At 42.9% G+C, this 27430-nt stretch overlaps 1 protein-coding gene across 4 annotated transcripts in view; it reads left to right on the top strand.

The window, feature by feature from the left end:
- shank3b (SH3 and multiple ankyrin repeat domains 3b) overlaps positions 1 to 26781 on the top strand; it is a 50562-nt gene extending 23781 nt beyond the window's left edge. For 2 of the 4 annotated variants that reach the window (XM_066667062.1, XM_066667063.1), the window contains exons 13-24: positions 9767 to 9880; positions 10206 to 10281; positions 10393 to 10475; positions 10573 to 10697; positions 11597 to 11732; positions 11843 to 11923; positions 14382 to 14402; positions 14749 to 14885; positions 15006 to 15111; positions 15917 to 17795; positions 18027 to 18072; positions 19066 to 19192. In XM_066667062.1, coding sequence (XP_066523159.1) covers positions 9767 to 9880; positions 10206 to 10281; positions 10393 to 10475; positions 10573 to 10697; positions 11597 to 11732; positions 11843 to 11923; positions 14382 to 14402; positions 14749 to 14885; positions 15006 to 15111; positions 15917 to 17795; positions 18027 to 18060 — 2792 coding nt within the window. In that variant the 3' untranslated portion in view covers positions 18061 to 18072; positions 19066 to 19192. Of the gene's footprint in view, positions 1 to 9766; positions 9881 to 10205; positions 10282 to 10392; positions 10476 to 10572; positions 10698 to 11596; positions 11733 to 11842; positions 11924 to 14381; positions 14403 to 14748; positions 14886 to 15005; positions 15112 to 15916; positions 17796 to 18026; positions 18073 to 19065 lie in introns of all 4 variants that reach the window. The other 2 variants (XM_066667061.1, XM_066667064.1) reach the window with 2 other exon arrangements.
- Positions 26782 to 27430: the final 649 nt, after the last annotated feature.

A 27430-nucleotide genomic window follows, 5' to 3' on the forward strand; every position in this document is an offset into this window, starting at 1 on the left:
TCCTTGTTTCTACACTTACTGTTGATTCTCTCAGCTCACCTCACCATGCAAATCATCCCTTCTCTGTGGGAGTCCTGACCATTGAGGAAAAAGGGGAAAGAGGGGTAACAAAGTATGCTGGAGTGACCAGAGTTGTCAGAGGAGCCAGACAGTGAGAGAAGAAACAGGGATGTCATTATAAATGTTAGGGCTGATCAGTGTATATTGAATATATCCTTCCATTCAGTTAATTATCTCATGCACCGTCATGATTCATGTCACTGACATGTGACCCCTGCAAGTCCAGCATGTGCCTTGATGTGAAAAGCTACAGAGCAGTAAAAAAACTGTGTGTAACCCTCCTGCTTTCATTTTTTCTAACATCTCACACACATTTCAGATCCTTGTTGTAAAAGGTATATAAGACAATCAGAGTATTAGGAACATGTGTACAACACATACACCAACTCTGCGAAAATAATTATTAACCTTTAATAATGAATAATTAATAACCCCAGGTGAGCAGTAGAAGGAGACTATGGCAAGAAAAACTCCCTAAAAGCTGAAGGAAGAAATTTGGAGGAACCAAGACTTGCAGTGGATCATTCTCCTCTGATCAAACACATGATAAATAATAGAATTTTAATTGAAAACAGCAGGGAGGAGCAGTGGTGGGGTCTGTGTGGGTCACGAAGGTCTTTAGTAAAGGTCCATGCCTTTAGGGGTGAAGGTGTGGCGTGAAGCAGACAGGTGAAGGAGTTGAGTGAAGGAGAGGAGTGAAGGAGAGGAGTGTAGGAGAGGAGTGAAGGAGAGGAGTGAAGGAGAGGAGTGAAGCAGAGGAGTGAAGCAGAGGAGTGAAGGAGTGTAGGAGAGGGGTGAAGCAGAGGACTGAAGCAGAGGACTGAAGGAGAGGAGTGTAGGAGATGAGTGAAGGAGAGGTCTGAAGGTGTGGAGTTAAGCAGAGGAGTGAAGGAGAGGGGTGAAGGAGAGGAGTGAAGGAGAGGGGTGAAGAGGAGTGTAGGAGAGGGGTGAAGCAGAGGAGTGAAGCAGAGGAGTGAAGGAGATGAGTAAAGGAGAGGTCTGAAGCAGAGGAGTGAAGGAGAGGAGTGTAGGAGATAAGTGAAGGAGAGGTCTGAAGGTGTGGAGTTAAGCAGAGAAGTGAAGGAGAGGGGTGAAGGAGAGGAGTGAAGGAGAGGGGTGAAAGAGAGGAGTGAAGGAGAGGGGTAAAGGAGAGGGGTAAAGGAGAGGAGTGAAGCAGAGGAGTGAAGGAGTGTAGGAGAGGGGTGAAGCAGAGGAGTGTAGGAGAGGAGTGAAGCAGAGGAGTGAAGGAGTGTAGGAGAGGGGTGAAGCAGAGGAGTGAAGGAGAGGAGTGTAGGAGATGAGTGAAGGAGAGGTCTGAAGGTGTGGAGTTAAGCAGAGAAGTGAAGGAGAGGGGTGAAGGAGAGGAGTGAAGGAGAGGGGTGAAAGAGAGGAGTGAAGGAGAGGGGTAAAGGAGAGGGGTGAAGGAGAGGAGTGTAGGAGAGGGGTGAAGCAGAGGAGTGAAGCAGAGGAGTGAAGGAGTGTAGGAGAGGGGTGAAGCAGAGGAGTGTAGGAGAGGAGTGAAGCAGAGGAGTGAAGGAGTGTAGGAGAGGGGTGAAGCAGAGGAGTGAAGGAGAGGAGTGTAGGAGATGAGTGAAGGAGAGGTCTGAAGGTGTGGAGTGAAGCAGAGGAGTGAAGCAGAGGAGTGAAGGAGAGGAGTGTAGGAGAGGAATGAAGGAGAGGTCTGAAGGTATGGAGTTAAGCAGAGGAGTGAAGGAGAGGGGTGAAGGAGAGGGGTGAAGGGGAGGGGTGAAGGAGAGGGGTGAAGGAGAGGAGTGTAGGAGAAGGGTGAAGCAGAGGAGTGAAGCAGAGGAGTGTAGGAGAGGAATGAAGGAGAGGTCTGAAGGTATGGAGTGAAGCAGAGGAGTGTAGGAGAGGGGTGAACTTATAGAGTGAAGGAGAGGAGTGAAGGAGAGGAGTGAAGGATATGAGTGAAGGAGAGGAGTGAAGGAGAGGAGTGAAGCAGAGGAGTGAAGGAGAGGAGTGAATGAGTATAGGAGAGGGGTGAAGCAGAGGAGTGAAGGAGAGGAGTGTAGGAGATGAGTGAAGGAGAGGTCTGAAGGTGTGGAGTGTAGCAGAGGAGTGTAGGAGAGGGGTGAAGCAGAGGAGTGAAGCAGAGAGTGAAGGAGTGTTGGAGAGGGGTGAAGCAGAGGAGTGAAGCAGAGGAGTGAAGGAATGTAGGAGAGGGGTGAAGCAGAGGGGTGAAGCAGAGGAGTGAAGGAGAGGGGTGAAGGAGAGGAGTGTAGGAGAGGGGTGAAGCAGAGGAGTGAAGGAGAGGAGTGTAGGAGATGAGTGAAGGAGAGGTCTGAAGGTGTGGAGTGAAGCAGAGGAGTGAAGGAGAGGAGTGTAGGAGAGGAATGAAGGAGAGGTCTGAAGGTATGGAGTTAAGCAGAGGAGTGAAGGAGAGGGGTGAAGGAGAGGGGTGAAGGAGAGGAGTGTAAGAGAGGGGTGAAGCAGAGGAGTGAAGCAGAGGAGTGTAGGGGAGGGGTGAACGTGTGGAGTGAAGGAGAAGGGTGAAGGAGAGGAATGTAGGAGATAGGGTGAAGGTGTGGAGTTAAGGAGAGGAGTGAAGCAGAGGAGTGAATCAGAGGAGTGAAGCAGAGGAGTGAAGCAGAGAGTGAAGGAGTGTAGGAGAGGGGTGAAGCAGAGGGGTGAAGCAGAGGAGTGAAGCAGAGGAGTGTAGGAGAGGAATGAAGGAGAGGTCTGAAGGTATGGAGTGAAGCAGAGGAGTGCAGGAGAGGGGTGAACGTATAGAGTGAAGGAGAGGAGTGAAGGAGATGAGTGAAGGAGAGGAGTGAAGCAGAGGAGTGAAGGAGAGGAGTGAAGGAGAGGAGTGAAGCAGAGGAGTGAAGGAGAGGAGTGAATGAGTATAGGAGAGGGGTGAAGCAGAGGAGTGAAGGAGAGGAGTGTAGGAGATGAGTGAAGGAGAGGTCTGAAGGTGTGGAGTGTAGCAGAGGAGTGAAGGAGAGGGGTGAAGGAGAGGAATGAAGGAGAGGGGTGAAGGAGAGGGGTGAAGGAGAGGAGTGAAGGAGAGGGGTGAAGGAGAGGAGTGTAGGAGAGGGGTGAATCAGAGGAGTGAAGCAGAGGAGTGAAGGAGAGGAGTGAAGGAGAGGAGTGTAGGAGAGGGGTGAAGCAGAGGAGTGAAGCAGAGAGTGAAGGAGTGTTGGAGAGGGGTGAAGCAGAGGAGTGAAGCAGAGGAATGAAGGAGTGTAGGAGAGGGGTGAAGCAGAGGGGTGAAGCAGAGGAGTGAAGGAGAGGGGTGAAGGAGAGGAGTGTAGGAGAGGGGTGAAGCAGAGGAGTGAAGCAGAGGAGTGAAGCAGAGGAGTGAAGGAGAGGTCTAAAGGTGTGGAGTGAAGCAGAGGAGTGAAGGAGAGGGGTGAAGCAGAGGAGTGAAGGAGAGGAGTGTAGGAGAGGAATGAAGGAGAGGTCTGAAGGTATGGAGTTAAGCAGAGGAGTGAAGGAGAGGGGTGAAGGAGAGGAGTGAAGGAGAGGGGTGAAGGAGAGGAGTGTAAGAGAGGGGTGAAGCAGAGGAGTGAAGCAGAGGAGTGTAGGGGAGGGGTGAACGTGTGGAGTGAAGGAGAAGGGTGAAGGAGAGGAGTGTAGGAGATGGGGTGAAGGTGTGGAGTTAAGGAGAGGAGTGTAGGAGAGGAGTGTAGGAGAGGAGTGAAGCAGAGGAGTGAAGCAGAGGAGTGAAGCAGAGAGTGAAGGAGTGTAGGAGAGGGGTGAAGCAGAGGAGCGAAGCAGAGGAGTGAAGGAGAGGGGTGAAGGAGAGGAGTGTAGGAGAGGGGTGAAGCAGATGAGTAAAGCAGAGGAGTGAAGGAGTGTAGGAGAGGGGTGAAGCAGAGGAGTGAAGTAGAGGAGTGTAGAAGAGGAGTAAAGGAGAGGAGTGTAGGAGAGGAATGAAGGAGAGGTCTGAAGGTATGGAGTTAAGCAGAGGAGTGAAGGAGAGGGGTGAAGGAGAGGAGTGAAGGAGAGGGGTGAACATGTGGAGTGAAGGAGAAGAGTGAAGGAGAGGAGTGTAGGAGAGGGGTGAAGGTGAGGAGTGAAGGAGAGGACTGTAGGAGAGGGGTGAAGCAGAGGAGTGAAGGAGAGGAGTGAATGAATGAATGAATGAATGAATGAATTGCATTTATTGTCACATACAAGTACAACTTGCAGCGAAATTACATTCCGTCTGTCCACTCACCCAAACAGGGGCTGGGTGTGTGCAACAGACGTGACTGCAGCGGGTGCCTCCGCTGAGTGAAGAAGAGGGGTGAATGTGTGGAGTGAAGCAAAGGAGTGAAGGAGAGGAGTGTAGGAGAGGAGTGGAGAGGAGTGTAGGAGAGGGGTGAAGGTGTGGAGTGAAGGAGAGGGGTGAAGGTGTGGATTGAAGCAGATGCAGGGAATGGAGGCTTCATGGTAGATAGAGTAGAGAGGTGGCTGTAGTTCAGTGTTTATGGATTATAGAGAATATGAATATTGTCAGAGCAGATTGTTTATGGATTATAGAGAATATGAATATTGTCAGAGAAGAGTGTTTATAGATTATAGAGAATATTAATATTGAAGGGGTGTTTATGAATTATAGAGAATATGAATATTGTCAGAGTGTTTATGGATTGTAGAGAATATTAATATTGTCAGTGAGTGTTTATGGATTATAGAGAATATGAATAGTGTCAGTGAGTGTTTATGGATTATAGAGAATATTAATATTGTCAGTGAGTGTTTTTGGATTATAGAGAATATTAATATTGTCAGAGTGTTTATGGATCATAGAGAATATGAATATTATCAGTGAGTGTTTATGGATTATAGAGAATATGAATATTGTCAGTGAGTGTTTATGGATTATAGAGAATATTAATATTGTCAGAGTGTTTATGGATCATAGAGAATATGAATATTGTCAGTGAGTGTTTATGGATTATAGAGAATATGAATATTGTCAGAGAAGAGTGTTTATAGATTATAGAGAATATGAATATTGTCAGTGAGTGTTTATGGATTATAGAGAATATGAATATTGTCAGTGAGTGTTTATGGATTATAGAGAGTATTATTATTGTCAGAGTGTTTATGGATTGTAGAGAATATTAATATTGTCAGTGAGTGTTTATGGATTATAGAGATTATGAATATTGTCAGTGAGTGTTTATGGATTATAGAGAATATTAATATTGTCAGAGTGTTTATGGATCATAGAGAATATGAATATTGTCAGTGAGTGTTTATGGATTATAGAGAGTAATATTATTGTCAGAGTGTTTATGGATTGTAGAGAATATTAATATTGTCAGTGAGTGTTTATGGATTATAGAGATTATGAATATTGTCAGTGAGTGCTTATGAATTATAGAGAATATTAATATTGTCAGAGTGTTTACGGATTATAGAGAATATGAACATTGTCAGTGAGTGTTTATGGATTATAGAGAATATGAATATTGTCAAAGAAGAGTGTTTATAGATTATAGAGAATATTAATATTGTCAGAGTGTTTATGGATTATAGAGAATATTAATATTATCAGAGTGTTTATGGATTATAGAGAATATGAATATTGTCAGTGAGTGTTTATGGATTATAGAGAATATGAATATTGTCAGAGAAGAGTGTTTATAGATTATAGAGACTATTAATATTGTCAGAGTGTTTATGGATTATAGAGAATATGAATATTGTCAGTGAGTGCTTATGGATTATAGAGAGTATTAATATTGTCAGAGCAGAGTGTTTATAAATTATAGAGAATATGAATATTGTCAGTGAGTTTTCATGGATTATAGAGAATATGAATATTGTCAGAGTGTTTATAAATTATAGAGAATATGAATATTGTCAGTGAGTTTTTATGGATTATAGAGAAAATTAATATTGTCAGAGCAGAGTGTTTATAGATTATAGAGAATATGAATATTGTCAGTGAGTTTTTATGGATTATAGAGAGTATTAATATTGTCAGAGCAGAGTTTTCATGGATTATAGAGAATATGAATATTGTCAGAGTGTTTATAAATTATAGAGAATATGAATATTGTCAGTGAGTTTTTATGGATTATAGAGAGTATTAATATTGTCAGAGCAGAGTTTTCATGGATTATAGAGAATATAAATATTGTCAGTGAGTTTTTATGGATTATAGAAAATATTAATATCGTCAGAGCAGTGTGTTTATGGATTATTGAGAATATGAATATTGTCAGTGAGTGTTTATGGTATTGTGGACAGCAGAACACATGAACAGGAATATAATGAACATATGGAATGTGTTTATCATTCTGCTCTGAGCACTCAACATTCAGCTCTGGGTTAGCTCTTGCTCTCATTCAGAAACAAATGGCGTCCCCAACAGGACAGAAAACCTTGTGCATCATTTCTACAGTGAAACGAGATACACGGAGAGCTCTGATTCTGCTCAGATTTATTTCACTCTGCGTGGTGTGAATGTGCACAAGCAGGGACTCCTCTATCACCGTGACCTGGCCGGGGTCCCGAAAAGGCCATGTGCGAGGATTGTGTGGGCTCACTACCTGCAAGATCCAGAGAGGGGGTTGGGGGGTTTCAATGCCCAGAGCGTGGACGAAGGTGCCCTTGACTTCTCAGCAGAGACTGCTTCTCGGCACATGGAACAGAGCCTCATTGGGGGGTGAGGAGCCAGAGTTTGTGCAGGGGGTTGGTCTGTCTCCTACTCAGAAGTTGTACAGGGGGAGAGGCGCCGGGGGTGTGTGGGGATACTCACAAGTCCCAGACTGCTGGCTGTACAGTTGGAGTTTGTCCCAGTAAATAGGAGGGTCGCCTCAATGTGGCTCTGGCTTGCAGAGAGTAAAACTTTGACTGTTGTGTGTGTGTGTATGCACCGAACAGCAGCTCAGAGTATTCTGCCTTCTTGGAGGTAGGGAGTGGAGTTCTAGAGAGGATTCTATGCACTGACTCTATTGTTTAGGTAATTCAATGCTCTTGTTGGCAATGACTGGGAAACCTGGAGAGGAGTGATTGGGAGGAAAGGTCTCCTGATCTAAACCTGAGTGGTGTGATGTTATTGGACTTCTGTGCTAGTCATGGTTTGTCCATAACGGACACCATGTTCAAACACAAGGTGGCTCATAATAATAGAACTTGTGGTCATGTCTTCTGATCTGAGGTCACATGATTTGGACACAGGTAAAAAGAGGGGCTGAGCTTTCCACTGATTACCATCTGGTGGTGAGTTGGATCCAATGGTGGGGAAAGCTGCCGGACAGACCTGGTAGGCCCAAACATATAGTGAGGGTGTGCTGGGAAAAGTTGGCAGAGGACTCTGTATGGATGGATTTCAACTCTCACCTCAGAAAGAACTTCTCACATGATCTGGAGGAAGTAGGGGGAATGGAGTTTGAATGGACCTTATTCTGGATTTACATTGTGGAAGCAGGTGCATATAGCTGTGGTCAACGCTTGTCAGTGCCTGTTATGGTGGCAACCCAAGAACACGTTTATGAACACCAGGGGTGAGGGAAGCTGTCAAGCAGAAGAAGGAGACTTTTTGAGCTTGGCTGGCTCATGGAACTCCCAATTCCGCAGATGGGTACAAGCAGGTGAAAAAGGCTGCAGCTGTGGCAATTGCAGAAGCAAACTCCAGATCATCTGAGGAGTTTGGAGAGGCCACAGACACAAAGGCTAAACCGACCATCAGCAAACTACCTTGAGGCGTCACCTAGATTCAACTGTATAGAGACTGTGTCTTTGCCCTAATTATATCGCTGCAAACCTAGCTGTGTGCAATGATAATTGTAGGAAATTTCAATATCCATTTTGAGAAGGCAGATGACCCACTAAAAAAGGCATTTACTTCAATCTTAGACTCTATTGGTATTACTCAAAATATAACGGGGCCTACACACTACTGTAGTCACACTTTAGATTTAGTTTTGACACTAGGTGTGAACATAGACAAACTTTACATTAAACCACAAACCTCACCAATCTCCAACCATTCCCTAATTTCATATGAGCTTGTCTTAGCCATAATATATGTTCGTCCCCTCACTATTCCACAAAGCTTTCAATAAACCATCTACCACACCTACAGTTAATAGGAAACCTCCCAGAAATATCTACCCCAGTTCCCACTCCATCAGACCCAATGACTGGAGCTAGATGTACTAACTGACAACTTAGAAAATGCCTGTCGATCTACTTTAGAAAAAGCAGTGCCACTTAAAAAAAAATATGAGACCGAAAAAGCTCGCCCCATGGTACAATGATAAAACCCGTACCTTAAAACAAACAGCACAAAAACTAGGTCAACTAAGCTGGAAGTTTTCCACTCTGCCTGGAAGGACAGCCTTATAGAGTATAGAAATGCCCTCAATAATGCTCACTCAGGCCTGGCCTTGCTGACCTCCAATAATAAAAAATAATCCTAGACCACTGTTTAGTGTGCTTTCTAGAACTACAAATATCAGGCAGGTACTGAACCACAAATTTCCAGCAACTCTCATGAGTAAAGTCTGTATGGACTGTGAAAATAATAAAATAAAGAATATTAGACAACAAACTCACACCACAGTATTAAACCCGACCTGACTGTCATCTGATGTGACTGATATAAAACATAACATAATTGTAAAAGAAAGACTTGAAACCTTTTACCCACTCCCACAGTTAGAACTAGATAAGATTATCACCTTCGCAAACTGTACAACTTGCACACTTGATGCAATTCCCACAAAATTACTATTATCAATCCTCTTTTAACTATAGTAAACTCATCCCTTAGCCTGGGCCATGTACCCAAAGCTTTTAAACTAGCAGTTATTAAACCTATGATGAAGAAACCAAATCTTGATGCTAGTACACTGTCTAATTACAGGCCTGTTTCTAATCTGCCATTTCTAATCAAGATCTTAAAAAAACTGTGGCCCAACAAGTTAGTTCATATCTACATAAGAATCATATATATGAAAAATTCCAATCTGGAATCAGTCCACATCATAGCACTGAAACAGCTCTAGTCAAGATAACAAACGATCTCCTTCTTGCCTCTGTATTCATTGACAATGTATACTTTGGTGCTTCTTGACCTTAGTGCAGCTTTTGATATTTTAGACCTCAGTATTCACCTAGAAAGGTTAGAAAATATGGTTGTAATCACAGAGACAGCCCTATCATGGTTCAAATCTTACTTAATGGAATGTTATCATTTTGAAAATAGGTGGTGTTCTTGATCTTCCCTGAATAACGAGGGCACATTGCTTTATGACTTGGCAGTAAGAACAGTCTAAAAGTCCCAATATTTACTGAAGCCTCAAGAATTGTGAAGTGATTTCCAAAAACATTCTATTCTTGAACACCAATCCATGATTTGTAATCTTGCTACTGAGAAACTGTCAGCCTTTGGAAGACAAGCCATGTCTGAAAATGTTCACCTCTTTATTTTTACCAATTAGAAATAGTGGATAATTTGTCCTTCACAGGGCAACACACACATACATTCACTCACACACACACCTACGGACACTTTTGAGTCGCCAATCCACCTACCAACGTGTGTTTTTGGACTATGGGAGGAAACCTGAGCACCCGGAGGAGTGTGACTGCGACACTACCTGCTGCGCCACTGTGCCGACCCAAAATGAAATCAGGAGGGGACAAATAATTTTTCACCACACTGTAGATGTGTTGGTTTGAGATGAGCATTTGTTAATTTCAGAAACTGTGTCTGTTAACTCCATTTCTCTCCCAGTGTTGAGCATAGGTGAGGGAGGATTCTGGGAAGGCTCAGTTAAAGGGCGAACTGGTTGGTTTCCTGCTCACTGCGTAGAGGAGGTCCAGCTGAGGCAGTATGACCCACGCCTTGGTAAGAACACACACTTCATTGTTTTCAGATGCACAATGTAGTTTTGATCTCAGTTTAACTTAAAACTGCATTTGGGCCTGATCCTACTGCAAATTCGAGAGCATATTTTCTAATTTCTAGCAGGAATATAAAGACCTGTCCAATTCCTCACAATGGGATCCCATCAAATCAGATCACCCCCTGCAACAACATATTTATTTATTTTTCACTAATCCACTCTGTGCCAAATCAGTTTGCCCTTGTCTAATTAGTGAAGCTTAGTACAGTTTAGGTTATTACAGTTTAGTATAGAGTTATTAGACCCATAATTCATCTGTTTTTGCAGAGACAAGGGAGGACCGCACCAAGAGGCTTTTTAGGCATTACACTGTTGGCTCCTATGATAACTATACCTCCTACAGGTACGGCATCTCTCCTTTAACCTCACTCTTTGTCTTTTCCATTGCTTGAGATATTTAATCAGGAATGTAGGTGTAATTTCTGTGTTGTTACTTTTGTGTGCTTGTCTCCAGTGATTACGTCATTGAGGAGAAAAGTGCTACGCTGCAGAAGAGAGACAGTGAAGGATTTGGCTTTGTTCTACGAGGGGCTAAAGGTCTGCTACTCCTACAACTCATACACCCATCTGCATGGACTCACAAACACGCGTGCATGTCATGCTGACAGTCTCTGTGTACATTTCCTGTTATCAGCTGAAACTCCCATTGAAGAGTTCACACCGACTCCTGCTTTCCCTGCGCTGCAGTACCTGGAATCTGTGGACCTGGAGGGGGTGGCATGGAGGGCCGGACTACGAACAGGGGATTTCCTCATAGAGGTGATAGGCTCCGGTACTAAGGCATATGTGGAAATATCTGTCATGGGATGTTTGTTTATGTCGTATAAACAGGTGCCTGCTCGTTTTGTCTGGGCCTCCACAGATGGCTCTTCCTCAAGGTTTCAGACTCCTCATCTCCCTAAATCTGAACGAGAAGCTTGAGCTAGTGATTGTGCCCTGGTCATGGTTCATCTGCTACATAAACAGCTCAGTAAACCAAAAACCAATAATAGACCAAACAGTGGAGCCCTCTGCTGTGAATCTGAGCATTATGGCCTCACATATTTTTAAATTGAAAAAAAAAATGTTTTTTTTTAATTTAATGTGCAGATGCCTATGGACTCTCCACTGGTTATTCACATCAGTCATTCAGCATGTCCTTATCCACTGTGTTCTCTTTGTGTGTGTGTGTGCGTGTGTGTGTGCGTGCGTGTGTGTGTATTAGTGTTTCTGAGAGGTCAGACTGTAACTCACTGTGTTCTGTGTGTGTGTGTGTGTATTAGTGTTTCTGAGAGATCAGACTGTAACTCTCTGTGTTCTGTGTGTGTGTGTGTGTGTGTATTAGTGTTTCTGAGAGATCAGACTGTAACTCTCTGTGTTCTGTGTGTGTGTGTGTGTGTGTATTAGTGTTTCTGAGAGGTCAGACTGTAACTCTCTGTGTTCTCTGTGTGTGTGTGTGTGTGTGTGTGTGTGTGTGTGTGTTTTGAGAAGTCACACTGTAACTTATTGTTAGACTATAAATAGACTATAAAACTCTGAGTGTGTGTGTGTGAGTACAAACTGTAGGCCTAACACTTGCCCCATACCATGCTGAGTATTCACATCTTGTTATCATTAAAAATGAATGAATGAAATGAAATAACAAGCTCCCTGTCTCTCTGTATACATCACTCCCGTAGGTGAATGGAGTGAGCGTGGTAAAAGTGGGACACAGGCAGGTGGTCTCTCTGATTCGACAGGGTGGGAGTCGTCTCCTTATGAAAGTGGTGTCTGTGACACGCAAACCTGACACTGGAGATGTTGTCCGTAAAAAGGGTATGCATCAATAATCACGAGAAAAGCTCACCACATGCATTTAGGAAATCCCAGATTTTTCTTGTAAACTGTGGCCTACCTGATACCACTTTATCTACCATGACATTTAGCTCCTCCTCCTCCCAAGAGAGACCCCAGCACCAGCCTCACCCTGCGCTCCAAAAGCATGACGGCAGAGCTGGAAGAGATGGGTAAGATACACAAATCATGACAACACACACACACACACACACACATACACACTGGTTTGCCCTGTTTCACAGAAGTTCCTGTAGAATAATGCTCCTCCATTGCTAGCAGTGCTGTACTAGAGAGAGCCTGAAGGGGGCACACACATCTTCCAGAAAGTGTGCATCAACTTTCTTCTTTTTAAACAGCAGAACACAACCTGCTCACTCTGTTTCATCTTGTTTCTGTGGACTGAGAGTCTCCCTGTGTCCCTCTGGGAGCAAAACTCCCTTCACATTCCATCCTTAAGTATGTGAAGGTGGCAATTTTAACAAATTAGCTCAGAAACTGAAAACGACACCTTTATGGAGAATCTCGGATTAGTGAATCCCATGTGAAATCAGAGACAAGTGTCTGTGAACACTTCTTTTTTAAAAGTTTTATTTGTTCCTTATTAAAACTAAGAAGTGTGAACTATAAAGAGAGAGATGGTTCTGGGTTGGACAGATGACAGAGAACATTTTCAATTCAACATTGTTTTGCTTCTTTGTCTACGCTTCGGTATTTGTTGACACCAGAAGTATTCAAATGCCCCCATTGCCAGTTTTTTGGGAAATTTGCACCCACTCATTTTATATACACACTTGCCCTATACATTTTAACTCACAAATGCCAATAGCACTCATTTACATACTCACTCACTCACTCATTCACTTTTATATATATTAATTTCCTCAAACATTCATTCACTCACAAGCTTTCTTGTCTCATTTTCAAATGCTTGCACAGAGCACGACATAAATGAAAACCTAATGTATTCAAAACCTTAAATAAAGTGTAAAACTCCTACTTCTGGAACATCTTCAGCTGAAAGGCTACATATATGGAACAACCGATAAACAGTGAGATAAAAGCAAGGGAGAGAAAAAAAGTAATGCCTGGAAAAAGGTGAAATTGAAACAGTGTGATCTTTGTGTTTTTTTACACATTCTGTTTATTTCATTTTTACACATTTGGGACCAAATGCCGTATTTTGGATATTTTTGTTGGTCATTTTAGGGTCATGATATAATTTTTTTTTTGTCTATTCACTTACATGCTGAAAGTATATTACAAAAAAGGAACTCATTTGACACTGAAGCAAAATATGTAGCAGTTTTCAGGAAAAAGACAATGAATTACAGTGGATATCATAACGTCTCATTTTTGCTGGTAGAACTGACATATGGAAAGTAAAGCTGTTACTGTAATGCCATCTACTGTTAGTTTTTGGCAGTCGTTGTGTTATGATTGACTGTATATTCCTCTTGAACAGAAAGATTTACTTGTGGGTTTGCCATGTTTTTATAGAGTTAGTGTATGTAGGGGAAGTATTGTTTCATTTTGAAATATAGAGTCGGTATTTAATGAAAATTTTGGGTTTTGCATAGAAAAATGAACTGTTTGGCAACTTGCAGGATGTAGTTGTGTTGCTGTATTAAGAGTTTAGAAAAAGTGTCTCAGGTAAATGCTTGATAGCAACTGTAAAAAAAAAAAAAACACTTTATTGCCCATTCCGCTCCAACTATGATTAAATCCTGTAGGTGATGTTTTTCATTGCAGATGTAATTATCACCCATTTTTGGAAATTGATAACAACATAATTATCAAGAGGCACACAAATAGTACTGCACCTAAATTGACATTAAATAACACAATTAAATTGTGTTAAATTGTGCATAACCCCCCCCCCACACACACAGTGGAACACAGTTCTGTTTCTGCGACCTGCTTTGCTCCAAACCCCACGAGCCCCACAGCAGTGTTCTCCCCCTGTGTAAACAGCCCCTGTTCAGAACGCCCGCTTTCAGCACCTGTTCCTTTAAATGATAATGAGCCGCTCGCTGTTCACCCCGACCCCGAGCGCACAGCAGTGAGGAGCGAGGAGCAGAAGCTCTGGTTTTTAGCTCTTTTCGCTCGGTTCTCTTTCTTCTCCGTCCTCGTTTTCTCCGTTTTTACTCAGTGCTCTTATTTCTCCGCGCTCGTTGTGTCTGTTTTGTTGCATTTAACCTGGTCTTTGTGCTCTCACATAAACGAGGGTCCAGCGCTGTGATTGGACAGACTCAGACGAAGGGGCGGGACCATTCTAAAGTCTCTGCACTTGATGTCAGAAGCGGAGCAGAATCAGAACGGCTCGTTTTATCCCATGTTTTCTGACTTAGGCAGCACAAAGATAAATGACTGGTGGGTCTTGTTTTACAGTGTGTGGGTTGGTGGGCTCCATATTATGAACATGAATGGAAAAGGCAGATTTCCTAATATGTCCTCTCTAATAATGAAGATGTTAAAGCTAGTCATAGCATAGACAGTTACACTACTGTGTACTTGATTTATGCAAATTCATACCCTACAAAAACGAACATAGCATCAGCAGCACAGATTGTGTTGATTGTGTGAGCTCAATCAGGCACTGTAGAAATGTTCCTGCTTCTTATCCACAAGCGTCAAGGAGAAGGAGGGGAGGTAAGACAAGACATCGTCGCCATGTCTTGATTTTAAATGGGCTCTGTGATTTCTGTGAGCTGGTGTTGTGAGCTGTTGCGCATGTCTGTCATGAGCCTGTTGATCTTCTTTTTGCTTGTGTGTGGTGTCATGATCTGTAAACTCTGTGATTTTCCTCGAGCCATTAGAAAAATGTATGTGTGCTTGGGTCTGTTTCTTTTCTCATTATGTGTATATGACTCCCAAGGACTTCTGGGAATGATCTGTGTGTCTGTGATTTTGTGTTAGTTGATGAAGTGTGTGTTTGAGTGAGGCGTCTTGTGGCCACAGTGTGTTTGAGTGTGTTTTTTGTTTGTATCCCTCACAGAGAAGTTGGATGAGATGTTGAGCTCACCTAAGGAGCCTGTGGTGGTGATGAGGCCACGACCTTCAGAGCCAGACCCCAGAACAGCCACTGTGAAACCAAGACCAACCAGCCGACGCATCACGCAAGCTGAGATCAGTGTAAGACACAGATAGAGGATGCCATTGTAAAAGACAAGAATGACCTATTTAAAAACCTTACATTTGGCGTGTGTTTGTGTGTGTGTGCGTGTGTGTGTATGTATGTGTGTGCATATGTAGAATCTGTTTGAGAGGCAAGGAATCCCAGTACCTGCAGGAGTTTCTCTTGGTGTGGACAAAAGCCACATGCAGTTGCCTCGAGGGATGTCCCGCACCAAATCCTTTGGTAAAATGAGGATTATATGTAAAGACATTATGAGATTCTCCCATTACTGATATATTGGCTGCTGCTTGATCGCAGTCTCAATCTACAGTGGATCCCTGGCTCACGAGCATAATCTGTTTGTTGTATGAAAACGGAATATATTTTTATATTAATCCATTCCAGACTCACAAACATACATATTATAAGGCATTTCAAGACAAATTAAGTGTATGTGTTGCCTATTTTAACTAATTTAAAATAACATATTTAATAATGCACAAAAATATGAAAAAATAAATAGATGAAATAAATTTAACTATTACTGTAATTTTTATTTGATAAAGAAGGTGAAGCAGAGGAGAGATGTTAGTGTTAGGAAGGTGGATCACCTTCCTTAAAAACATCCTGTATCTTTCCTTCTGGGATTATGTCTTTTATGTTGTTTTCACTACTATTTCATCTTCTGGATTCTCAGTAGACCATGGCCCCATGGTGTCTAATATTATAATATATATTATAATATATAATATTCTAAGGAAGGTTCACAACGAATTCAGTGGATATATGCACTCATCAATATTTATAGTCAAACTAACCAACACATCTCTTGTTTCTCTCACTGATGGAAGCATCAAAAGTCATACACTTTGTAGCTTGATACAAACAGATATTAAGAATGAAGCGTGTTTTTTTTCCTGAACTGTGTTTGTGAACAGATTTGTTTGAAAATAGTCGAGGTGTATTCACTCAGTACTTAAGAATATTACTGATACAGCACTCTTTCTTTGTCACATGTGGTATTTTTATGTCTGCCAATTTTGTTCAGGTGCACCAGAAGATGAGAGAATATCAGCTTTGATTGGAGAGCATCGCTTCCCCAGAAGTTCTTCAATGACCGACAGCTTCCGACAAGACAGCATCCCACCTCCTCCACAAACTGCGCCTCCTCCCCCACCAACACCCTACTTTTTGGACTCTGGTCCTCCCCCATCATTCTTGCCACCGCCACCCCCAGCACGCGCAGCCAATCAGACTCGCTCGAGCTTCCGGCCCGGGGCTGAACCCAAGCTCCACGGTCCTGTCACCACAGAAAGACAGCGAAAGGCTCGGTCTATGATCATTCTTCAGGACACTGCCCACCTTCCTGTAGAGCCTGCCCCAATTCCCCGACCAGCAACACCTACCTCTGGGTCTGCTCCTCCTGAGCGTGGTCGTAGACGCGGCCAGGCGGTTGAGAACCCATATGCCAACGTGGGCCGCTTGAGTGCGGTCTATACCCCTGCCAAGCCTCAGCGTAGAAAGAGCCCATTAGTCAAACAAGGCCAGGTAGAGGAAGGGGCATCTGCCCAGGCAGCTAGGGATCCATCTCCTCTAGGAGGAGCACGGATCCCCCACAGCAGCCGAGCGGAGCAGTTTCAGCAGCAAGTGCTCTCCGAAAGGGCCAGGATCACGCCTCCTGGGGCTCGTCGCAGGCCCAGTGTATTTCTGTCAGTGGAGGGGGCCACCACAGAACCTCAAACCACCCCCTTGTTGTCCCAGTCGCACTCTGTGGATGAGCTAGCAGAACTGCCTCCTCCGGCACCAATGCTTTCTCCTGGTCCTCCACCAGGGGGCTCTACCTTTATCCATCCTCTCACTGGAAGGCCTCTGGATCCCTCCTCCCCCTTAGCACTTGCACTGGCTGCACGAGAGCGAGCTCTCAGTGGGCGGACCACCCCTACGCCTACACCCACACCCTCGCCATCACCCACTCAGGGCAGAGCAGTGGAGAGACCAGAGACAGAGGGAGGTGTCACGCCCCCAGCTGCTCTTGAGACCTCACCTTCCGAAACCTGGAGGGATGAGCCTGTTAGTATCACTACAGAAACAGCTAGTCAGGTAACGAGTGGCAGCCCAGGATCTGGGAGAAGTTTAGAAGAGGCAATGGTGCCACCAACCGTGCAGATTGTACAACCTGCACTAATGGATGCTGAGCACAGCCAACCTGCTGTTCCACCTTCCATGCCTTCACCTGCACCAACCCTCTCTAACTTGGCAGGACGGAGCATGACCATGAGTTCAGAGGAGGAAGCTGAACCTTACACAGTTACCTTGCCCCCTGCATTGCTCTCATCCAGCGATGAAGAAACCAGAGAGGAGCTTCGGAAGATTGGCATTGTCCCTCCACCTCAACCCTTCGCCAATGGCCTTCTAATAAAGGAAACACCCAAAGCCACTCTCAGCATTTCTCCAGGGGCATCCCGGCCTTCCATAGCCAAGACCTCATCTGGCAAAGTAAGTGATTCCACAGCAGACTCTGGTGTAGAGGACCCTCACATGGAGACTACAAGTACTGTTTCCACAGTCTCCAGCATGTCCACTTTGTCTTCTGAGAGCACAGACTCTGCTCACGCCAGCAAGCCACGTTGTGGAGTGGGGCGAGGCCGCCCCGTCCATCTCAGGGACCCACTTCTTAAACAGTCATCAGATAGTGAGCTGCTTCCACACCCTCCCAGCACAAGCCCAGCCCGCCCACGCTACCTGTTCCAAAGACGCTCCAAACTTTGGGGAGAGGAGCCCAGGGCTCAGATGGGTTTGGCTGATGATAGTAGGCCTGCTGCAATGGGGGCCGAGTTACTGAGTAAAGACACACATTCTTTAGGAGAGGAACCACCAATGGGAGCACCACTCGACCCTGGCAGGAGGTCCCCAGTGGGTGGTGCCAGGTAAGACACATCAGTGAGTTGCACAAAGGCCTGCACACAGGCCTGCACACATTTGACTTGAAAAAATGACACTCTTGCATGTAGCACAGTCAGCCTTTCTACACCTTGATGTAACACACACCACCACACAGCTGTTGAAATCCATCACATACATCTTGTTCTCACACCTTGTTTAATTGCATAACACACTTGTGTGTGTGTGTGTGTGTGTGTGTCTATATGTCCCTGCAGATGTGAGGAGAATGGAGAAGAGAGTAAATCGTAGGTTTTTAGCTCTGTGGGTAAAACGAATCTTCGTCCAACTAACTTTCTGTTTCACTATAACGCAGCTGAAGCTGGGGAAATTAAGCACTGCTCCTCATTGCAGTTTATCAAATTTTAAACCTGATGATTACGCTGCGGTCACATTAGACTTTAGACATTAGACTTTAGTCAGTGAAATATTGTGAGCTTTTTAAGGAATTCTGTGCAATGACTGATTTCAGCTCTGTAAATGTCCAGGTGAAAATATTTCAGGAGCTTCACTTCAAGTTGAAGCTTGGTAAAAACGGACAAGTAAATTTGTGTCCTTGACCAATAATATTCCTTCTTTGGCCAGAGTGATGTCGAGAGGTGGGATCCAAAATGGAGGAAACCTAATTAATTTTTTCATGTGTTATCATGAAATTTTATACTACACAATCCAAGCCAATGATTATAATGGTACATAAACATGAGGCTGGATGAGAGATGATATATGTTTTATGTTTTTTTTTTTGTCTTTATTGGTTATTGCTGGTGAGGTAGCCAGTTTGTTATGTAAACTCAACCAAATGGATGAATGTTTGCATTGTCAGCTGTTTATTTCTCAGAATGATGAGAACCACAGATGTCTACTGTGACCGTGGCTTTACACTAAGCTCTTAAAGAACTACATTCATGTTTTATTTCCACAGCTAGCTCCTTAAGTGCATACTGCACTTCCAAATACAATAGCATGGATTCCATGCAGTATTTTACTAAATCTTGGGCTGAGGTACTTTTTACCTTCAAGCTGTATTCAGAAGTTTTCAAAATACGTAGCATACTGTTATTAAAACCACAGACTTAAATGTATATCAGCTTTTATATCACTAACCATTTCTTCACTGCACAAAAATTAAAGCATGTAAAGCCAAACCCACATCTAATTTCTTTCTGCTTTCTCACAGCTTTCTGTACTGATTCAGTGTTTTGGTTTGTTGGCCTAACTTACAACGCTCCCTCTCAATATCCCGTTTATGCCTGTCAGGCTCTTCAGCAGCCTTGGGGAGCTCCACACCATCTCTCAGAGGAATTATGGCACAACCTTCACCATCCGTCCCGGCAGCCGCTATCCAGTGACCCGCAGGACCCCCAGCCCTGGAGCCACCCCAGAGCGGAGTGAACCCCTGGGGCCCGTGCGTACTTTTGGCCCACACCATCACCACCACCACCACACCATCCTGAAGTCGTCCAGCCTGAGCCTGCCGCAGGAACCCAAGGAGGTGCGCTTTGTTATGAGGAGCGCCAGCGCCCGTGCCCGCAGCCGTTCACCTTCCCCCTCACCCTGTGCTTCCCCTTGCCCCTCCCCAGTCTTGGGTGCCCCCCTACTGGCCCTGCGACCCTTCAGACAGCGCCCCTTGGCACTGTGGAGTAAGTATGATGTGGGTGAGTGGTTAGAGAGCGTGGGACTTGGGGAGCATCGCGCCCGGTTCTTGGAGCATGAGATTGAAGGTGCTCATCTGCCTGCCCTTACCAAGGATGACTTAGCAGAACTGGGGGTGACGCGGGTGGGACACCGGATGAACATTGAGCGTGCACTTAAACAGCTGTTGGAGAGCTCAGGAGCATGATAATTTCTACAGAATACTGTCCAGCAAGGTCCTTGCCAAATTGTACAACTTTTACTTGCAGGCAACTTCCAGATGTTCTAAGCAGACCTCAGCGAAACCTGTCCTTAGTGCCATATTTTGATTATTTAAAAATTGAAACTAGTATACAATCAATACATGACCAAATAATCTTAATTTATGCTAATAAAAATTTAAAATAAAAGCACATTCCCAAATCTTAAGGCTCATATAACCAGAAACTGTAGACTTATTGTGCTGTGTTGTGGTCCATAAGTGCAGTTGGAAGTTATGTGATCAATGGGCCATGAGCTCCAGAGGGTTTTTATCACTTCAGAATGAACATAAGGAAAAGCCATTTCTAACTAGCATAACATTTTTAACATGTAAAAATGAGGATCCAGAATACCCTTGGAACTTAATGCCATAAATAATAAAAAAATGTGTTAAAGATACCTGTACTTTGCTGTTAGGTAGAAAGAGATACTTGTACTTTGCAGTTAGGAACTTGGAGCAAAAACCTGTAGACCTTTAAATGTCAATGCTTCCAAGTGCCCAGGGTTTACAGCTGATGGAGTTTACTAACAGTATCATTGGTCAGAAATAATGTCATACAGGTAATTTCATATTTTGCATACTACATCTAGATTGGGCATGTGCATATATATGTCAGAGCGTGAAAATTTCAAGTGACAATCTCCACTTAAAGGTGCAATATGTGGAAATACAGAGTCATCCTTTTTAGTTAATAATATTAGCTCCCTGTGTATTTATGTTTGAACTGTTTCCATCATTATTTACCATGAAATCAATCCATTATATCTGTAACAATGCATACACACTTGTAGCATTGAAATACACAAATAACATTCAAATTACCTACTTATTTTTTAGCTCCATTTACAACTCTGTATAGACACTCTGCAGTTCTAAAATTATCTGTCACTGCACACTTTAGGTGCCGTTTGCAAAAGCAAACCCATGATGTAAAACAATCACAATTCCCATCAATTTCAATATTCTCCCAGTGCTAAAATAATTAAATCACAATAAAAACAGGATGATTAGAATCAATCTTTCTGAGCGCTAAGGTGAGTTAGGTAAACCAGCTGCATGCAGTGGATGGGAACAAGCCATGACGCAATTGCTCTCTAACTAGAATGTCTCAATAATCTGCCTCATGAGGACATATATCCATTGGAATGCTGCCAGTTTAAACAGCTAACACAGTTAACACAGTCAGTGCTAGGTTTTGGGACAGAGTTTGCCATCCTCTATCAAATCAAATCAAATATATTTGTCTAGCACTTTTTACAACTGATGTTGTCAAAAAAGCAGCTTCACGGAATTCCAGTAAAGATAAAGATTTGACATGAAATGTAAAAATGTAAGGAATCACTCAGGACAGTGAGGCCAGGGCGACAGTGGCACAGAGGATCTCCCTAACTCTAACCCTAGCTGAGGAAGAAACTTTGGCAGTAACCAAGGCTCACACTGAGGACCTACCCTCCTCTGGTCAAGCTACTGGTAATAATAATTACGAGTCCATTTAAACTTGAATGTAGGGTGGGCAGCTAGTCTAAGGCAAGTGGTGGTGGTGGTGGTGGTCTAATATTTCATCAGTGGACACAGGACACTGCCCACAGGACACCACCTACAGGACACTGTCCATAGGACCCCAGCACAGGACACTGTTGATTTAATGTTTTGGTTGGTCTACTATTCTTAGTCTAGCACTTCTGTGTCTGATCCAATCATATCAGCACAACACACACTAACACACCACCACCACGTCAGTGTCACTGCAGCGCTGAGAATGATCCACCCCCACATCACACCTGCTCTGTGGGGGTCCTGAGGCGTGCAGACCATTGGTAAAAGGGAGCTAAGGAAGTATGCAGACCAACATTTTGAAGTTTCGGCTGATTTATGTAAAGGAAATGACAGGGACAAAACTGTTTGTTGGAAGACATAGGTTAGTGTGTGTGATGTATCTGACCTTCCAGATTAGGATGATATTTTATCTAAAAAAAATCCAACATAATGCACCTTTAACCCTGATACAACCTTTCATAATACAAGCGTGGCCTTGAGAAAGTACTGCCGCCATCTAAATTTGATATAGAAGAATATTTTCAGTGAATATATTCAATTTTATATGTATATGATATATATGGGCTTATATATTTGAAGAGGAGAATGTATGATGAGTGTTAACAGATATACATGTCATATGCCCTGTGCGATTGTGTTCATTTGGTCCTATTTTATCTTTGTTATATTAACTATTAAGTGACACCTTAAATCCAAACTTAGTTACTCTCTTCCCCATAGTATACCTTGTGATTTCTTAGAGCTCAGATATCTGCCGTACAGGAAACTCATGCCTCCAACATGGAAATGCCTGGTTTCAACATGTCAAAGACGCTTTGATTTTGTCATGAATGAATAAATGTGAAGTGAGATTGGACACTGACTATTTCTTCAAATCGAAGAGGCACTTAACTACTATGGGGAGTAGGTAGCACTTGTTTCTCTTATATATGGAATAACAAATTAATTTTGTCATGATTTTAATGATGATTTGTTTCATTTGAGTATTACAATGTCATTTTGTAGTAGTTTCTAAATTTGAAATTTATTTTACTTTAGGCTTTGCTTTAGATTGAAAAGAATTCATACTACTTAAAGGGCTAACAAAGTAATAATTAGAAAACATGGGAAACATTACAGCAGAGTATTTTTATGCAGATAAATGCTGTCGTGATATGACATTTGGACAGTAACCTTTCTCAAAAGAATGTCTGTTTTTTTTTTGTTTTTTTTGCCGTGCTATTTTGTTTAACATCGAATTAGTGTAGAGTTTATTTCTAGCCACAAGAGCCATGAAGTACCCTGATGGGAGCAGCTGATAAAAAATGTGCAGCTTTCAAATGATGTCTGTATACAGAAAAGTCAAGTTGAAACTGTGAGAATGAGGCTAGGGTTAATTTTAATACTGTGTGAGACCAGCCTTTAGAGTCTAGACTAAAGTGATGACTTATATTGCACTTGATATTTCTGTGGACAGCCCTGAACTGGTTGACACTGCCTTCAGAAATAATTACGCACATCACAGAAGTGTGCTTTAAAGGTGCCATTGAATGCATTTGTGCATCAATGCATTCAGTGTTTAAAATGGTATCTGATTTGGGTCACAGTGAAAATGCCCAGATGTGGTTTTACACACCCATTTATAGCCAGAGGATATGACCTAGAATAAAACCAAATGAATTTCAGTGTTAGGTGGGCTCTACTCTGATACTGATGGCTTATAGCAAGGCACCATCTGATTTCCCATAGCATTTTTAAATCAGCTACAAGAATGGTCAGTACCACTGATCTGTTTCTTCTGCATGTGTTCCCAATCTTTCCAATCCATAGATCCAAACTCACCAAATACAAGACCCCCCATACAGCAGACTAAAGGACAATCAGCACAGCTTGGACTTGTACTGGACTATAATGCATGACCCTTCAAATTCCACCCACACTGAGCCTAGTTATAGAGCTAATTTTGGGTCAGTCCACTACAACTTTACTGCTCCTGCCTGCTGGTGGTCTCACTTGCCACATCGTATTAAATCTCTGTCATCTGAAATATTTTATTTAGTAATGTTTATTCTTCTTGATACATTTATAAATGTATATATGACAAGATGAAATTCATGATAAAGACTTGCGTCTTTGATCATCGCTTCTTGTCGTCTCAGAGAAAATAGGTGGAAACAGCGCCCCCAGTAGAAGGGTTGTGAAAAAACTGTTTAGGATTTTGGAACTGGCCAGTTTCTGCCCCCTTCTTTGCAGATGTGGATTTTGCATTTGAATGAGAAGAAGATGTTTGGGAAGTGTTTGGGTTTGAGAGTGGGCCACTTCCATGTGCCAAACTCATTCTATGGCACCTTTAAATTCTCAAATCCTTTTACAAGAACCAAAGTCCTTGAAGAGAACAATTATTAATCAATGCTAAAAAAGTATACTTTTAATTTCAGGCAAAGCCTATCATCAGTCCAGCATTAGGAAGCTACCATGTAAGTCAAGAGACCCATAATTGTCTCTTGCCCTGTCAATAAATTTGCACAAAGTAGAGGGTGCTAATTTTTATAAGCCATCTGCATAGAGCGCTGTCATTTTCTCTCTATCTCTCACATTCTGTTCTCACTCCTTCTCTCTCTCTTTCACTCTCACTCTCTTCAGTACCAGTCAAAGATTCAGACTCATCTGATTTAATATTAATTTTCATAACCTTATTCTTAAAAGCATAAAATATATCTCATAATATATCTACTGAGCAAGCTTAGCAGCTCCTTGTGGAGGAGGCATAGAAATAAAGCTGTTCTGATGATTAGTCTGATCTTTTGTTCACTATTAAATCAGAGGTTTGCCCAGCACTTCAAAATGTTTAACTAGTACGGTTTCTTTTCCATAGTTTTAGAGAGCTGTGGAACTGATGAAACCATTTCCCACAGGGTGACCAGCCATTGTGTGGCACCATCTCTACAGTTATCACCTGGAATGAGCTCTTGTTTTGACACTGGATGATGTTTTTTTACTCATTGTGGAATGCAGTCCTTAAGAATTCCACAATTCTATACTTGTACCTTTCCAGAGAATGCCATGCCCCAATATAATGAATTTAGCGCTAGACAGTCTTTAGCTTTGGCTGTGAGAGGATACCAAGTTTTCTGGTACCCTCTGCTGGATGGAATGTAGGATTCTGGCCATTTCTGTGTTGTGTTCAGTCCAATTCTGAAGTTGCAGTCCTGGAGTGCCACAGAATCTCCCTGTGATACTTTGCTCAAGCACATGGGATTCTCTTTTGTACAAAGCACTTGGATTTGGCCACAGCTACCACACAGTTGCAGGGCCTCAGGATCCTGAGTGGGATCTTGTCTTCAGGCTACCTGTGTGGTGTGTTCACCCCATGTCTGTGTGGGTTTCCTGTGGGTTCTGTTTGAAGTATGTCCTGACCCTGGGTATCCTGCAAGGCACGGACACAACCCTGACAGGGCACCAGCCCTTTGGAGGGAATCTTACCCATACACTCAGTAACTCACACTCACACACTCACACCTGTGGACATTTTTCCGCACTCACTCAGTCACTCACACTCACACCGGTGGACATTTTTCCACAGTCACTCACACTTAAACACTCACTCAGTCACTCACACACACACTCACTCCGAGACTCACACACTCACACCTGTGGACATTTTCCCACACTCACTCAGTCACTCACACCTGTGGACATTTTTCCACACTCATTCAGTCACAAACTTACACACTCACCCAGAGACTCACACACTCACACCTGTGAACATTTTCCCACACTCACTCAGTCACTCACACCTGTGAACATTTTCCCACACTCACTCAGTCACTCACACCTGTGAACATTTTCCCACACTCACTCAGTCACTCACACCTGTGGACATTTTCCCGCACTCACTCAGTCACTCACACGCTCACACCTGTGGACATTTTCCTGCACTCACTCAGTCACTCACACTCACACCTGTGGACATTTTCCCGCACTCACTCAGTCACACATACTCACCCAGTCTCTCACAGACACACCTGTGGACAAGTTCACACAGTCACTCCATATACCAACAGAGAGAAGTAGAGCACACAGGAAACCCACACAAACACAGGGAAAACACACCTCACTCGTCACAGATAGTGACAGAAGGAGAGGATCCCACTCAGGACCCTTAGACCCTGCAGCTGTGTGGCAGTTGTGTGTATTAATAGGTTATATACAAGGCCACAGATCGGTTAGAAAGAGGGGAATTTCTCAACTGGATGGCTGGGACTGTAACTATGGAATCCTATTCTAAAGCAATGAAGGTGTTTATGAAAAGATCAAACTTGATGTTAATGATTGTGTGTTGATTGCTTTAGTTTATGATGCTAAGCTAAACAATGCTGAGAAGTGTGGAAAGGTCATTGCGTTCCAGATACACACTGTAAACAGGGAAAAATATATTTCATTTTGAAATTCAAGACAGTAACCATGATAAACTATGGCCCTCCATGGCCACTACATTTGTGTCGTTCCTATTCCTTATTAATAGCTCCTCACAATCCAAGGGGGGACAATAAAAAAGTACAATAGCAGTGTTTAAGTTTCATGTGCAACAGTGTATTTGATAAAGGAAACATGATGGAAATTTTGTTAAATGTCTGAGTGCATTCCCCTGTCATTTTTAAGAAAAGGTAATAGAGCACTGGAGCTGCTGGGCTGTGAGTGTTTCAATGATGACTCATGACTCATGGCTCACTCTGCTCTGATGACGTATTTAAGAGTTCCAGCCAGTAACTAAAGAGGAAACCAGTCGTGTTTGTTTAACATATACAGAGTTAGAACCCGGGGCACTATTCACACAGCCTCTTAAAATAGGACAACAGATCAGATGGACATCACTCCTCAGTGCTTAGTCCCAAATTCACTTGGGGTGGGGGGTGTTAGAGTATATATCAGGTAGTGAATGGTCAGTTTCTCAAGTTGGGAGCAGGAGCAATTGTCAGCATAAGAATCTGAGGCACTTTGACAAATGCCACACTGTGATGGTCATAATGTTTTATGGCAGGAGCATCTCCAAAACTCTGTTCCTGTGGAGTGTTCCCAGTGTACAGTGACTTGAGGTATCATGACCGACATACTTCAATTTGATGAACAAGAGTGAGAATTTTGAAACAACTGCTTATGAAAATGTTAGCTGGAATGTCTAGACAGGGTATAAAAAATAAGACATGGCAAAACCTGTGAGCTAATAAAACTAGAAGAACTCTGAAAGCAACAGCCTCATTTATGCCATATCTCCTGTCTCCCTGATAAATTTAAATAAATGTTTGTATTGGAGGTGTATAATTAGAAATTTACATCTGTCCTTACTTATTTATGAATATGCATGTCAGTTTGGTGTGTTCTCCCTGAGTCAACATGCACTGAAAAACCTTATTTAAGCAATAATTCATTTTTGTCATTAACCTTAACTTAACAAATTAAATTTAATGGTTTCAACTGGATTTTATGAGTTTTCAGGCTTCCAACCCAAGTTTTTTAATTACTCCAAATGAAGAGGAAATTTGAAGGAGTGAAATGAACTTGAAATTGTGAGTTATGGCTATGGGCAGGGCTTGTATTGCGGGCCCACCTTGTTCACTCTTTTGGGGTTTATTTTTGGGATTTTATTTTCATTGTTGTGTTTGTGAGGGTGGGAGTAATATATGGGATGCTTTTAGGATGTTTATTGGTGTTTGGGCCTGTTAGGTCTTTCTTTGTAGCGAGAACTGTGTTTTGTCCGAGGCCTCACCCTCAGGGTGAAACACAGCAGCTTGCACAAATACTGCCTCTTGCTCATACTTATTCTCTGATGGTCTTTTCAGAGAGTTTAATAAATAGTGTTAAGGGCAGTTATGATGCTGGATAGTTCTTTCTGACACTGGTTGTCATAATGGCTAAGTTTTAAAAAGTAATGTAATTACTTTGCTTATAAAAATACACTGCTCAAAAATATAATGGGAATAATTTAACAACACAATGTAACTCCGAGTCAATCACACGTCTGTGTAATCAACCTCTGCAGTTAGGAACAACACTGACTGTGAATCTGTTTCACCTGCTGTTGTGCCAATGGAACAAACAATAGATAGATATGAGTGGCAATTTGCAAGACAACCCTCATAAATGAGTGGTTCTGAAGGTGGTGACCACAGACCATTTCTCTGTTCTCATTCT

This window comes from Hoplias malabaricus, chromosome 4 (assembly GCF_029633855.1).
Source record: "Hoplias malabaricus isolate fHopMal1 chromosome 4, fHopMal1.hap1, whole genome shotgun sequence".
Lineage (NCBI taxonomy): Eukaryota > Metazoa > Chordata > Actinopteri > Characiformes > Erythrinidae > Hoplias > Hoplias malabaricus.